Below are 13763 nucleotides of genomic sequence, written 5' to 3'. Positions count from 1 at the left end.
ATCAGACGAGTCTAGGAGGGATACATGAGATTAGTAAAAAGAGGTTTGAGATGATACATGGATGGATAGAGGGGGAAAGAGTAATCTAGAAAGGGTTATTCTGGGGATCATGGTAGTAGAATGAGGTTTGGGATGAGTCACAGAGTGGAGGTAGAGGATATATTCAGTGAGATATAGGGTAGCGCATTGGAGAGGCTTACGTTTTTTTTAAACAGTAGAAGTAATATATTTAATATATAGGTAATATATAGGTACATTAGTACATGGAAGATATATATGTATAAGGAGAATAATATATCAAGATTTAAGTTGTATTTAATAAACTCAGACTTTCAAGTGTTGTACTTTATGCTAATTTATTTGAATGTTTAGTTATATATATATTTATATGTATATTTAGTTTAAGAATTCAATAGTGAAGCAATTGTAGATAAATAGGTATGATAAAAATGGACATATTGTGACAAAAAAATAAAGGGGGAACAATAGGCATCTAGTCAAATAACTTATATGAAAATTATGCAGTGACCTATATACACGTTAGGCATAGAATAATATAACCATAAGTAATATGTACTTTTGTTAAGAATATCTATATATTTATAAACATAATTATTATATACATTTATACAAAGGAATACACATATCCAGATACATACATATAATCAAATTAAGTGCTTATATACACAGGGATATGTTGCACATTTATGTTTGAGTATGGTGGTTATGTAGGGAAGAGCCAACTCTTAAGTAGTCTTCTGAAGATAAGACAGTTATCCATCGATCTTACATTTGGGGGTAATGAGTTTCATAGTTTGGTTGCTTGAACATAGAAGGATGTGCCACCTATGTTTTTTTTATTTGGGGGGATTTTGAGGGGAGGTACCAATCTGGAGCTGAAGTTCCTTTGTTAAATGTATTTGGTGATTTTATTCCTAATGAAGAGTGGCCCTGTTCCATGTATTGCTTTGTGGGTGATACAAAGCAGCTGGAATGTGGATCTTCTGGCAACTGGTAACCAATGTAGGGCCCTCAAGGCAGGGGAGATGTGGACCTGTGGCTTTACATGTAAGAGTAGTCTGGCAGCAGAGTTCTGAATCCCTTGTAGTCTTTTCATAGTTCATCAAGATTATCCGTGGTAGAGGCCATTGACATAATCAAGTTTAGACGGTACAAGAGAGATTGTAGCCTGGGCCTTGTGTGTGGACTTTGTGTGTGATTCCCAAGTGGGGGAAGATGAGTCTCAGAGTTTTTAAAGTAATGAAATTTGATCTCGCTAATTTGTCCACTTGGGCATTCATTTATAGCTTAGCGTCCATGGTAATTCGAAGGTTTCTTACTTTGATACTTTAGGCGGTATTCCCAGATTATCAGGCCAGGCGGTGAGTGGGTCATAATTTTTCCAATCGCCACATGTAAGTATTTCCTTTTTGGAAGCATTCAAATTGAGATGGCTCCAAGTCATCCACTGAAATGTTTTGAGTTTCCAATGTCTTTGAGGCATTCCAGTTTAAGGAGTATTTGTGTGTCATCTGCATAGTTACAGCATGTGAGGTGAAACTCATGATCAGTGCCGGTAATGACTGCATGTAATGTTGAAAAGCATGGGTGAGATGATAGAGCCTTGAGGGACCCCTGCTTTTGTGAAGTATGGTTTTGATGAGAAAGGCGGGTATGGATGACATTTGTTTTGTTTCGAAGGATGGATGTGATCTAGTCGAGGGCATTCCCCTCTATGCCAGCTTCATAGATTCTTTGTATTAGAGTGTCATGGTCAACTGTGTCAAAGGCAGCTGAGAGGTCCAAGAGAAGTAGAACAGCAACCCTGTTCCAGTCTACTGGTTCTAAAGGTCATCTCAGATAGCAATGAGGGCAGATTCTGTGCCTCTTCCTGGAATGAATCCTGTTTGGAAGTCTGAAAGTATGGAGTCATCTTCAATAATTGTGACATTTGGGGCGAATGCTGCTCTTTCAATCAGTTTGCCCAGGAAAGGTCCATTTGTAATTGGTCTGTAGCTGTAGTGGTTAAGCGGGTCCAGGTTTGTTTTCTTTAATAATGGGCGTATGTAGTGCTTTTTTAGGTCTTCTGGAAATATTCCCGTACTTAACCAAGTATTGATAATTCTTCTTACTGGTGTTGCAGCAGAGGGAGTCAGAAGAATTTTCTTGAAGGTTTGTAGCGGACATGGGTCAGAAGGGCTGCTGGCTGGCCTGCTTGCTTTGGCCAGATCCATAAATTGACTTTGTGATATTTGTTGGAAGGAATGCATAGGCTGGGTTAGCCTACTCTTGGGAATGCTTTGGGGGAAAAGGGTCAGTGCTGGAAGTTTTCGTTTGTTTTAAATAGGAGTCCCATATGTCTGCTTTGGTTGTGTAATGATTTGCCAATTTGGCTGTGAAATCTTGATAATGGGATGGGTTCCTTCAAGGCAATTTGGATTACGAAATTCTGTGAGAATTGTATACAATTCTTTATTTGCACATTCAGCATTTTGAATTCTGTCTGAATAGTATCTTTTTTTTTTTAGCTTTTTTGATTGTAGACTTGGATAATCAATCAATCAACAAGCTTTATTTCGACATGTAATATCATAAAAGCACATTTACACGTAAAGACACAATTCAGTGAAATACATTTAATCTGTTAAGTTCCTGTAGGTGAAGTTTGTCTTGATTGCTGTTTGTTTTGAGCTCTTTAAGCTCTGTATTTCTCCAAGGTGCCTGTATGCTTTTGTCCGATATTGTTGTTCTGAGTGGTATTATTATATCAAATGCTTCCTGTAGCCACTCATATAGATTTTTTTTAAATATATATTTTTAATAATTTCACAGCATTAGAAGTCACATTCAGCCCTTGGTCAACATTTCAGCAAGTTATACAATACATTGAACCATTAGGGAGAGTAACGCAGGTGCATTCACGGTACCTCCAAAAGCCGCCCCCCAGTGTGTTGCGATTCCATTTCCACCGATGGGGCAACACATAGTTCACCTCGATATACATTCCATTTGCCCCATTTTCTGTCCCATTTCTTTGGACACCCTCTCGTTTTAAATACCTCCTTCTCAGCTATCATACATTTGTTAAACTCCTTTGCCCACACTCGATGAGAAGGCCTATCCGCCACTCCCCACTGTTTTGCAATCTCACGCTTGACTAAGGTGTAACCCAGTGTGGTTAGTTGCTATTCCACTTCTGTTAGGTCAGTCTGTTCCCACATATTGAGAAGGCCCAGTCATGGAGTAAGGGTGAGCTCATTCCCCAGTGCATCTTGGATACGTCTCGTGGCTCCCTCCCCTATGGGTCGTACAACTGGACAGCGCCAAATTGTATGATAAAAGGTTGCCGCTTGTTGACAACCACGTAAGCAGAGCACATCAGATCTCGAGCCTATCCTCACCAGTGTTACCCCGGTGAGATATGATCTATGCAGAATTTTAAGTTGGATTAGTTGGAAACGAAGGGTGATGGCCGCCTCCTTCGGGGACATTAGTGCCGCTTGCCAGTCTTTATCGTCAATGGGCCCGAGATCTATCTGCCATTTCTCTCGGAGTTTGTGGAACGTGTCTGGTAGGTTGTTGCACAGTTTTTTATAAGTTAGTGATATGGCTTTATTGAGCAACGACCCCTCTAGCAGCCGATCCTCTAAGCGGGACGACTCTGGTATGCCGCTCATGTCGGGAAGAGCTGTGGTAAGGGCATGTCGAATCTGTAGGTACCTAAACACCTTCCCTGCAGCGCCGGGCTCGAAAAATCTGAAAAATGGTACTAGTCCTGCAGGTCTAGTACCTTGAAAAATCTCCTCGACCTAACAATAACCTACTTGACCTCCGTCTCTGAAAGCGGAGCAAAAATGACAAGATAAGAAGATTTAAAGGCATCTTTATTGCTCATTTGCTTTGTGAGCAATAAAAAGGCCTTTAAATCTTGTTATCTTGTCACATTTGCTCCGTTTTCAAAGACGGAGGACAAAAGTCAGTATGTTTTCCTACTCGCCAGAAAGGGCGAGTAGGACCTAAAAATAGCTCGACCTCATAAAATTTACCTCGCAAATGCGAGCGGTCGAGTGGATTTGTCGACCCCTGGAGCCATATCGTATTTCTCTCTTAACTCCCCAAATTTAAGGATCATACCCTTCCTCACCAAGTCCCCTATTGTGGAGATTCCGATAGTGTTCCACTTATCAAACCCAGGCTGATAGCACAGTAGTTCAAGTCGTAGGGTAAACCACAGTGGTGTGGCTTTGGTCAGTACATTTGACCAGCCTAAATGGGAGTTTGTCTGCTGCCAAATTGCAACTGTGTGGGCTGTAGGGCCGAAATACTTTCCTTTCCAGGCCTTCGAGTACAGCGCCCTCATATACCTCTCTCTCCTCATTTGATATTTGTTCAGCAGATAGGCCGGATCAAAAGGGGAGCGATATATCCAGTGATTTACCACCATCAGCTGCGATGCCCAATAATAGAGTCTTATGTCATGGAGGGCAATTCCCCCGCCATACCACCCTTTGGTTAGCTTGCTCATTGCTATGCGAGGGGATCCACCGTCCCATAGTAACGTCCTGACCTCACACTCCACTCCCGAGAAATAGGCATCTGGGACTCTATTGGGACAGTTCTGAAGGATATAAAGGAAACGTGGAAGGGCTAGCATCTTAAATAGAGCAGCGCGGCCTACCAAAGAGAGGGGCAAGGAACTCCAGTGTTTGACATTGTTACGCAGCCTGTCTAAGGGAGCGGCTAGGTTGCGATCATATGAGAGTTGGGGGTCTGGAGTTATGAAGACTCCCAGGTATCGAAAGCCCTCAAGGGCCACCTCCACCTTGCATCCTGGGGGGAGCCGGGGCACTCATAGTTTTTTATCTGAATTTATTGTGTCTAGATCTGTATTGGATGTTAGTTGTGTTTCTAAGTGTTCAATTTTTAGTTTGTTCCAAGGTCGATAGGTTGATACAAGTAAGGCGATTTTAGGTGTGTTGGTTTGTGGTGTTTTATGTAGGAAAGCTAGCAAATGGTGGTCTGATCATGGCACTGGAGTACTGGTTTGAAAGGTAACTAGTACTGTATTTGCAAAAAGGACATCTAGGATGTGTTTAGCGGTTCATGTGGGTTTGTGGTTGATCTGATGTAGGTTCAATGTGTCTTGGCTCATGACGATTGTTTTAGGATGGGGCATATTGGGTTTGTCAAACAAATGTTTAGGTCACCAAGAATACATAGGTTGGAGTGTAGTGTTATTAGGTCTGTCTAGAAGTGTGTCTGGGAATGTTGCATTGCTAGGTGGAGGTCTGTAAAGCAGTAGGATGTTACAGGAGGTAGATGGTGTAGGGTTGCATCTGGTGAAGAGGGCCGCACAACCTTGTATGGAGACGTTGTCTGCTTTAGTGATGTTTAAAGTTTGCTTGAATACAACAGCTAGGCCACCTCCTCTTTTGCCTATACAATTCAGTGTGGAAATCATGTCAGTATAGTTGGTTTAGGATGTGTATTATTTGTGAAGTAAGGAGGTTGGGAGTGGGTGTACCTTTCTAGATTGTGACGGAATTTATTATGAGGTAGTGTGTGTGTGTGTGTGTGTGTGTGAGAGATTTTGTTGTGCTGGCCTGTGTGCTATGTTTTGATTTTGAGGAGTAGTGAGAGGAGATGATGTAATTGTTTTCTAAAAAGCATTTGTATGTAAAGTATTGTTAGTGAGTGGAGGCTGAATGGTAAAGAAGGTGTTGATATGTTTTGGAAAAGAGTGCATGTGGTGTGTGAGAGGGGCTTAACAAGAGTTAAGAGTGTTTGTGTTAGATTTGTGTGATAGAGTGGAGTGTAAGGGTTGTGTGGTAGTCTTTTTTGGTAAAACAAAGGGGAAGGGGGTTGGTGGATGAAATGATGGATGGTTGAGATTAGTTTGGTGGTGACAGGAAGGGGTCTGTTAAGAGTAAGTAGATTGTTACGCTGGTGCTTTGTATGAGCAGGGAGTGTATGTCTGGATAGAATATAGTTATGAATAGTGTGGATTTGTGTTGTGCTGGCGATGTGTGGATTTGTTAGTCGTATAGGATAGAGTGGTGTTTTGTGTCTGAGTGGAGGTGCCATTGTGTGGTAGTTGGGGTGGAATGGTGTATAAGTGTGGTATGTGGGGGGTTTTGGTGGTTGCTGAGATAGAGAATTGTGGTAAGTGTTTGTTTGAAATTAGTAGTGCATTTGCTGTAAGTGTGTTAATATGTTTGTGGTTAAGGATGGGTTAACGTGGGTGCTGGTGAATGGGAAAAAGGGCAGCATTTCTGACCCCAGGCCGGACCAGACCCGAACAGGTCCAAACAGGCAACTGCCCTTGTCCTCTCTGCCCTTATCCTCGATACCCGGATTGAGATGCTCTAAGCTTAAATAGCCCTAGTGATCAGGTGAGACTTTCAGCCAATGGGAACACTAGCCCTCACCCTAACCAGTCAGATCACTAACCCTAAGCCCTAGGGCCAACAGGAGACCAAGTCTTTGCAACCAATCACAGCCCTAGTGGTCAATCAGAAAACAAACCCTAAGTTCTAAGGCCAACAGAAACCCTAGCCCTAGGACCAATCAGAGCACCAGAAACCTAACCCTAATCCCAATAGAAACTCTAGCCCCAGGAACCAATCGGAGCACTAGACCTATCAGCCAATCAGAATCCTAGTCCTAAGTCTAATAGAAACACCAGATACAGGAACCAATTGTCAGGTTATCAGGAGCTCACCTGTATTTTCTGCAGAAACGCCCAGGAACTGAAGACAAGATCCGAAACTTCCCTCAATCACCTATTGTGTCTATCAGACTCTATGCTACAAAGGTGACTAGGGGAAGAAGGGAGACAAAACAAGGAAAAAAGGGGAAGAATCCCTTGTGTGATGTCAGCTTCCGGGAGACTCTCTTCAAAGGAACTAAAAGAAAGAAGGGGTGGGTTAGATGACAGTATCGGTAATCATTTATGTATCTAACTATATGTAACCACTCTTAGTACCTTAATTCTCCCTTCTTCCTAACTGGAACTGAAAAACGATAACTCTGTGCAGAATGCAGGGCTGTGAATAGAAGGAGAGAAAGCAGGACTATCATACAGTTAGTGCCTATATTCTATTAGTAGTCACTATTATCAATGATCATGCTCACCAGTCTAATTACCCGATGGTTTGGTGAATATTCTCGTGATCTAACCTTCTGTGATACACTACTGGTTAGACTTCTGTACTTCTTTGCTTAAGAGACTGTTCCTTCTATCTTCAGGAACAAAGGAAGTTTAAATGCATGAAGAAAAAATTAGAAAGCAGCGAATCCTCGCTGTTACCGTTACTCAGAGTTCACTTGGTAGTTCATACTGCAGCTTGGGGCATGCACCGGAGATCCGCAAGAACGTTCAGGGCAAGAACGTTCAGGGCTACTTTACAAGAACTTGTAGCAGTATTCAGATGGGTAGAAATCCAGCGTGGTCCGCCACTGGTTTGCCAGGAGTCTTTGCCATACCAAGAAGAGCCATAGGTGGGAAGTGATATGGTGGCAGTGTGGCGGGACCACAGAGTAGAGGTAGTCCGGCAGACAAGCAGAGCGGCAAACCCGTAGTCCGGCCGGTGGGCGGGACAACTAAGTCCGGCTGACAGGCGGAACCAAAAGCCCCCGCTCTACCCGACCACAGAACTCCCCTCTCTGGAAACCGGCCACCGGGCAGAATGGATATCACTCCTGGTCGGGCGGACCGCACTGCTACACAAACGGTCCGAGAGCACTGAGGTCTCACTTCTGAGAGACCTTTCGGGGAAACCCAGGTACGTAGAAAGCAAGGGGCAGGAGTTCCAAGTACTAGAAAAGATACGGGACGTAGATTAGGCTTCGGGAAAATGAGGTTCGAGAATCTCGTACGCAAAGCGCGATATCTGGTGGAAGCTAGGCTTTTGTGCCTGCCTGACTTCCTCGTGCATGCGCAGTCTTGGGCCGCCATCTTGGATCAGGAACGACGGCAATCGTGACACCAATCAGAGCACTGATTCAACGCTCAATAGCAAACTTATATAAGGAGCATGTGAACTCAAGCACAGGCTGATGGCCAGGAGGCAGTGAGCTGCTCCTGAAGATCAGAATCTCCTTGGATACAGACAGGCTCAATCCACACTTTTCTGATCCTGGTTCACCCTGCAGACCAATTTCACACAAGACAAGAGATTAAAATCAAACAGTCATGGGTAGGAAAAACAGCAGTTTAAAGATTAAAAAACACAGCAACTCTTACCACCTTCTCTTTAGTTTTTTCACTGGGGTCTATAGGCCGCAGAGAGCCTGGGGCTACAAGATGGAGGTGGGTGTCTTGGAGTGCCCCACACACACCTTAAGGGTCGCTGCAGGTGGGGGGGAGGGCTCAGGGTTGCTTGCGAGCTAGAAGGCCAATCATGAAGGCTCAGGCTGATGGCCAGGGGGCAGTGAGCTGCTCCTGAAGATCGAAATCTCCTTGGATACAGACAGGCTCACTCTACACTTTGCTAGTCCTGGCTTAGGTAAGTCCAAATCTAAGCCACTTAAATACTGCTTTTCTAGCACTTTAACAAATTGCTCTTTTCTAGCCAAAAACAAGGGCTATATACACTTTCCAAACACAGGCTATACCTTAAAGCAGATTCAGAAGTCTCATAGGCACACTCTACTTAACTTCTGAGGGTGCAGTTTGCCTTTTTAACTTTTGAAAGAATGAAGTGGGGGGGAGGGGTTGCCCCTGCACGCCTAATGACAGTATAGGGGCAAATAGGACAAAATCTCTAACAGTCACTGGTAGAAAAACAGCAGTTTAAACAGTATCAATTGCACAGAAACCAAGAGTTCAATTCAAACAGCCACCTTGGGGGAAGGGCTCATGGTTGCTTGGTTTCTACAGGGCCAGTCAGGAAGGCCCAGGCTGATGGCTAGGGAGCAGTGAGCTCCATACTCCACGGTTTCCAAGAAAGCCTCTACAAGCAACTGCAACTCTGTGTGACTGCCTATGCCTTCACATATGTCATCACCCTGGAGGGTCTACTTCTGATATTGACCAGGAAATAAAGTGTGCGCCTGTGTGTTCACCAACGATCTTAAAATCAACTACAAGCAACCCCAACCTAAAGGGAGCGGACCTATGTTCCTTCATATTACCAACATACTTGAGAATGTTTATTAGCCTGGCAGAGAAGGCCTGTGTGTCTCCAGGGAACACAGCCAAGATTAATGTCTCTAGTCCCAGGGTCCTCCGCAGAGGTGTGCAGAGCATTCCCAGGAAAAAGTGATAATCAAACGTGCCAGTTAATATACTGTACTGTTGCCAATGGCCAATTAGCCACTTAGATACAAAGCAAACCACAATTATTCGGGGAACCAATCATTACACAATGTATTTCCTTACAGACTGACACAGCTCCATGTGGCCAGCCACCAGTGGAACCAAAACCCTCAGGGTATGAATTAAAAACCAGACAACCTTTGTCCAATCAGATACTATTGCTTGGCCCTGGCTTCTCTGGCAGAATAGGACACTTGACGAGAGGGATGGCTAGGGAGCATAGTGATGCTGGGGATAGGCTGGTAGGTAGACAATCTTTTGCTAAGGTGTGCCCCTTTCGCCATACCCTGCCATTGGTCACAGCCATTGTTCATATGTCCAAGGACCCTTGTGTCCTATGGGATAGTCTATTGGATAAAACTGTATACTCCACATTAATGTCATGTAACTTTAAATGAATTTATAACAACAGTTATTTAAGATTGTCCATGTATGTTCTGCTGTTGTTTACCTTTCCTGCACTCCCTTCCATGTTAAATACTGAACCGAAATATTGTCTCTGACACTTATTTTAGTATAACTTGCTGACCTTCCGAAAAGAGTTGAAAACATGGCTTTTCTCTCAGTAATCTTTGGCTGCTCCATCTACCCTGTTTTACCTCACGGGTTTTTGCTAAAGCGCCGGGACACTCCTTGGAGTAGCCGTGCGCTATAAAAGACCCGTTTTAACATAACATAACATAACATTACCTCTTAACCACATTTTCATTAATCTCATCTAAAATGTGTGCTCCCATAAACCGGTTTACTTAGAGTAGGATTTCTAAGTTCTAAAAAGCTCCTCTAGATACTTTGCTGCAAGGATCATTAAGAATAAATGATTTCCTCATAATTTATAAACAAAGAAAAATATATCAGCAAAGCTAATCGAGACACAGCCATTAACCGGGAAGTAATGAATTTAAGAAACATCAGTTTGTCACTCCCACTTAAAGGCCCATTATATATCTGCTAGAGCAGAATCTAGTTATGGGATGCAGCTCTGCCCAATTTTAAGTTGCCAGTGTTCCTCGACCCGAAGTGACCATGTGCAAGAACCCAAGGCCCAATTTTACTGGGTGTCATACCCAGTAAAACCTCTTGGGACTCTGGGGAAGGGACTGCTGGCACAGACACGACACAGCACAGTGTCACAATAATGTCCAAAACTAAGCTAAAGATCAGAGCGTACCCAACTTCATGCAGTTTGGAAAAGGAAAAAGGTTTTCTAAGCATTACTGTTCAGAACACTGCTGCATGCCTTCCCATGTTGAGCTTATGGTTTGCTATTCTTGGGACTCTTTCCAGCTCCTCCACCCCCATGGAGACCTGAATGGGTATCATACAAGTAGCTGGCAGCAGAAGACCTCCAGAAAACTACGTGGGGGCGAAATGTCAAAGGTGGGCTTAATCTTGCAAGCACAGACACCACACGTTTTCATCTAGGGCAGAGGTTTACTATGTGAAATATCTGATCTAAGATAGTGGCCTCCATTGAGATATTGAACTTTCCTGTGCTAGAAAGTCAGTTCCTGGTAAGGAATATACAAGCCGGTATTTGAAAAGGCTAGATGAATGGGAATGTGCACATCCTTTATTTTTCCTTGAGCTCTTCACCCCCTTGCAATCTATTTTTATCCCAGATTTTTCTCAGCAGATAGGATTATTAATTCGGAATTAACCACTTTCATCTACTGTCTTTCTTACTATTTCTTACTACAATAATTTTTCCTCAAGCAGTTTGGATCAACACCCTTGTTGATTTTCCGACTCTGGAATTCTATTTCTTCTCCTACCTGATATCACGGGGAGGTTGGGGACTTCCTGATTTTACCAACAGTCTACATCTTCAATCAACCAAAAATCAACTACATCTTCAATCAACAATTACATGGATTCCCAAAAGTTTTTCCCCCTTGTGGGGTTCCACCCCTAGGTGTGACCCTCAAATTAATACTCTCCACCAGTAAGCGGGGAAGACTGCTTCAACCGCCAACTGATTCCCCCTCTATTGACTACCACTTTTTACTTACTACCTGCTCAACGCAGCTTGGAGGCAGGAGGGAAAGTACCCGGAATTTGCTCAGACCCATGTGGAAAAGAATCCAGAATTTCTAGGTCTGCCCAGTCATTCCACATTCTGGAGACCGATACTTGCAATTGTATGCATTTAATTTTGTCACACCTGCACCGTGGAACGCGTAATTAGCCACCAATTACTTGTTTTTATACTTGGCAACTTACAGATTTGATAGATCGAGTTCTCTTTCTGTTTTCTGCAAAAGTTGTTTTTGCTTCAGATTTTGGAGCTTCAGTTGGATCAACCTTCAAAGAGAAAAATAAATAAAGCTACAATTATTTTAACATAAAATAAAACTTTAGTCTACATTCTCAGTAACATAATTAAATCTCCTCCATCAGAAACAGAATCAAGTAACTCCCTATTTTTTCAAACAATAATGCCATTTCAATCTCATGCTTGCACACACTATCCTAACACAACACCAATAGGCACAAAATTATTCTGACGATCAATCAATGAGATTGGAACAGTGGTCTTTAGGTGACGCTCAAAAACCTCTTCAGATGTGAGAGTATAGGAAAGTAAAATTTACTTTACCACCATTATATGTAGAAGGAATGCTTTCTGTAGCCATGGATGTTAATCATGAATATCCTTGTCCTTTTCACGTTTGTAGTTGTTTTATTGTGAACCATTTCATCCAGAAGAACAAGTTACTTACCTTCAATAATAATCTTTCTGGTGGATACTCTATCTAACCTCAGATTCCGCATATTGTGAAGATTCCAAAGGCATCACACTGGATCTGGAAACTTTTAATTTAGTTCTCCTCTAGATGCTCAGGTCCTCAAAACCAACTTATCGTGGAAGGTGGTGGTCTGAAGTGGACTGACAGAAAGAGCCTGAAGCTCAATCACACATCTAGCCAATGTTATGGAAATCAAGATCTTAAAGGTCGTAAGTCTCAAGGGACAACTGCACAGCGGGTGAAAGGAGAAGGCTATGTTCAAGTCCCACTGAGGCATCATATTGGGGTTTGGTGGGAAGGAAAAGTTACCTGCCTGTACTCCTAGTTCTGCATTGTAGCTATCTTCATTGAAGTCATAAACGTTACATAATACCCCACAGGCTGCAAGGACCCCAGAACACCTTCTTTAATATATCTATTTAAACATTAGGAAAATAAAATTGAAGAATGTTCATCACTGACAATAATTTCCCATAAACTCTCAGTATTGTCTGTCAGCGATGTATTTTCCTTCTGAATGCTGTAGAAGAATTGTTGAAAAAACTCTAAACAGCCTTTTAATGATCAACCCTTTGTCATGGAAAAAAAGGCTGCCTGTGTACAAACAGCGTAGGCTGCTGATAGCCTACTGCTGGTGGTAGCTAAAAAAGATGCTTGTACCTGTAAGAACCTCAGAAGCACCCTTTCCCACAATGTACGGTAGAGGCAGTTTGCTTGTGAGCAGCAGTTCTTTCTTATGTGAAGTACACAATACATTTGTCCTGACAGCCGGGGAGGAGGGAGAGTAATTTATGACTTCAATTAAGATACCTATGATGCAGAACTAGGACTACAGCTATGTAATTTTTCCTTCTGCATCGTAGGATCTTCATTGATAGTCATAAACGTTGACTAGAGTAGCAAGCTGAAAGAAGGAACTCCATACCGCGGCTGTCAGGTAAACCTCTTATGTATGTTAGCTGTAATAGTCGCACTACATTGAACTAACACATCCAGTCAAAAACTTCAAACTATTTAAACAGATTCCTCAACGTTTCTTGCCCGAACTTTGCTTCGGCTGAGTTTCTGTGTCTGGATACTAGTGTCTTATAAAAGTGTGTATAAATCTCCAAGTAGCTACCTCACAGATATCAAAGTTGGAACCTGTCTGACCCAAGCTATAGTTGAGACCAATGCCCTTGAATCGTGAGGGGGCCGCTGTTTTTGTAAATATTGATAAGGTCACCTAGGGGTTTGAATTCTATGGTAATAAAACTGCCTGTCCCAAGATCTGTATTGTTGTCTGAAGGCTCTCTTTTGATGTTCAAGGCCTACAGTCTTTAATGTTTCCGCCTCATTTTTCATTCTTATCATCTCTTCCTTAGTATGTTGGCCAAATAAAGAGGAACCTGAGAACGGCAAATTCGCGATTTTCAAACTGGGCCTCAGACTTTAGTGAAGACAGTCTAAGCCAGGATGTTCGACACAAGAAAATGCCATTACAGAATGATGTGGCTGAGAGCACAACAGAATCCACTACTCCAATAATGGACTGGTTAGAAATTAAGGAACACTCATTCACCATTTGTAGGAAGTCTTGCTGTCTGTAAGTTGGTAAATCAGACATATAATCCTTTATTCCGTTCTAGATTTCTCAGTGATATATGCCTAATAGGGTGGAGCATTGGTATTTCTTAAATGGGTGGAGGCTGTTC

At 42.7% G+C, this 13763-nt stretch overlaps 1 protein-coding gene across 1 annotated transcript in view; it reads right to left on the bottom strand.

Moving 5' to 3' along the window:
• The window catches only part of HORMAD1 (HORMA domain containing 1), an 863212-nt gene that overhangs the window by 59412 nt on the left and 790037 nt on the right, over positions 1-13763 (bottom strand). The window contains exon 14 of the mRNA XM_085638767.1: positions 11543-11623. Coding sequence (XP_085494893.1) covers positions 11543-11623 — 81 coding nt within the window. The remainder of the gene's footprint in view (positions 1-11542; positions 11624-13763) is intronic.

Source organism: Triturus cristatus, chromosome 12 (genome assembly GCF_964204655.1).
Source record: "Triturus cristatus chromosome 12, aTriCri1.1, whole genome shotgun sequence".
NCBI lineage: Eukaryota > Metazoa > Chordata > Amphibia > Caudata > Salamandridae > Triturus > Triturus cristatus.
This window is presented reverse-complemented; position numbering and strand designations above follow the sequence as displayed.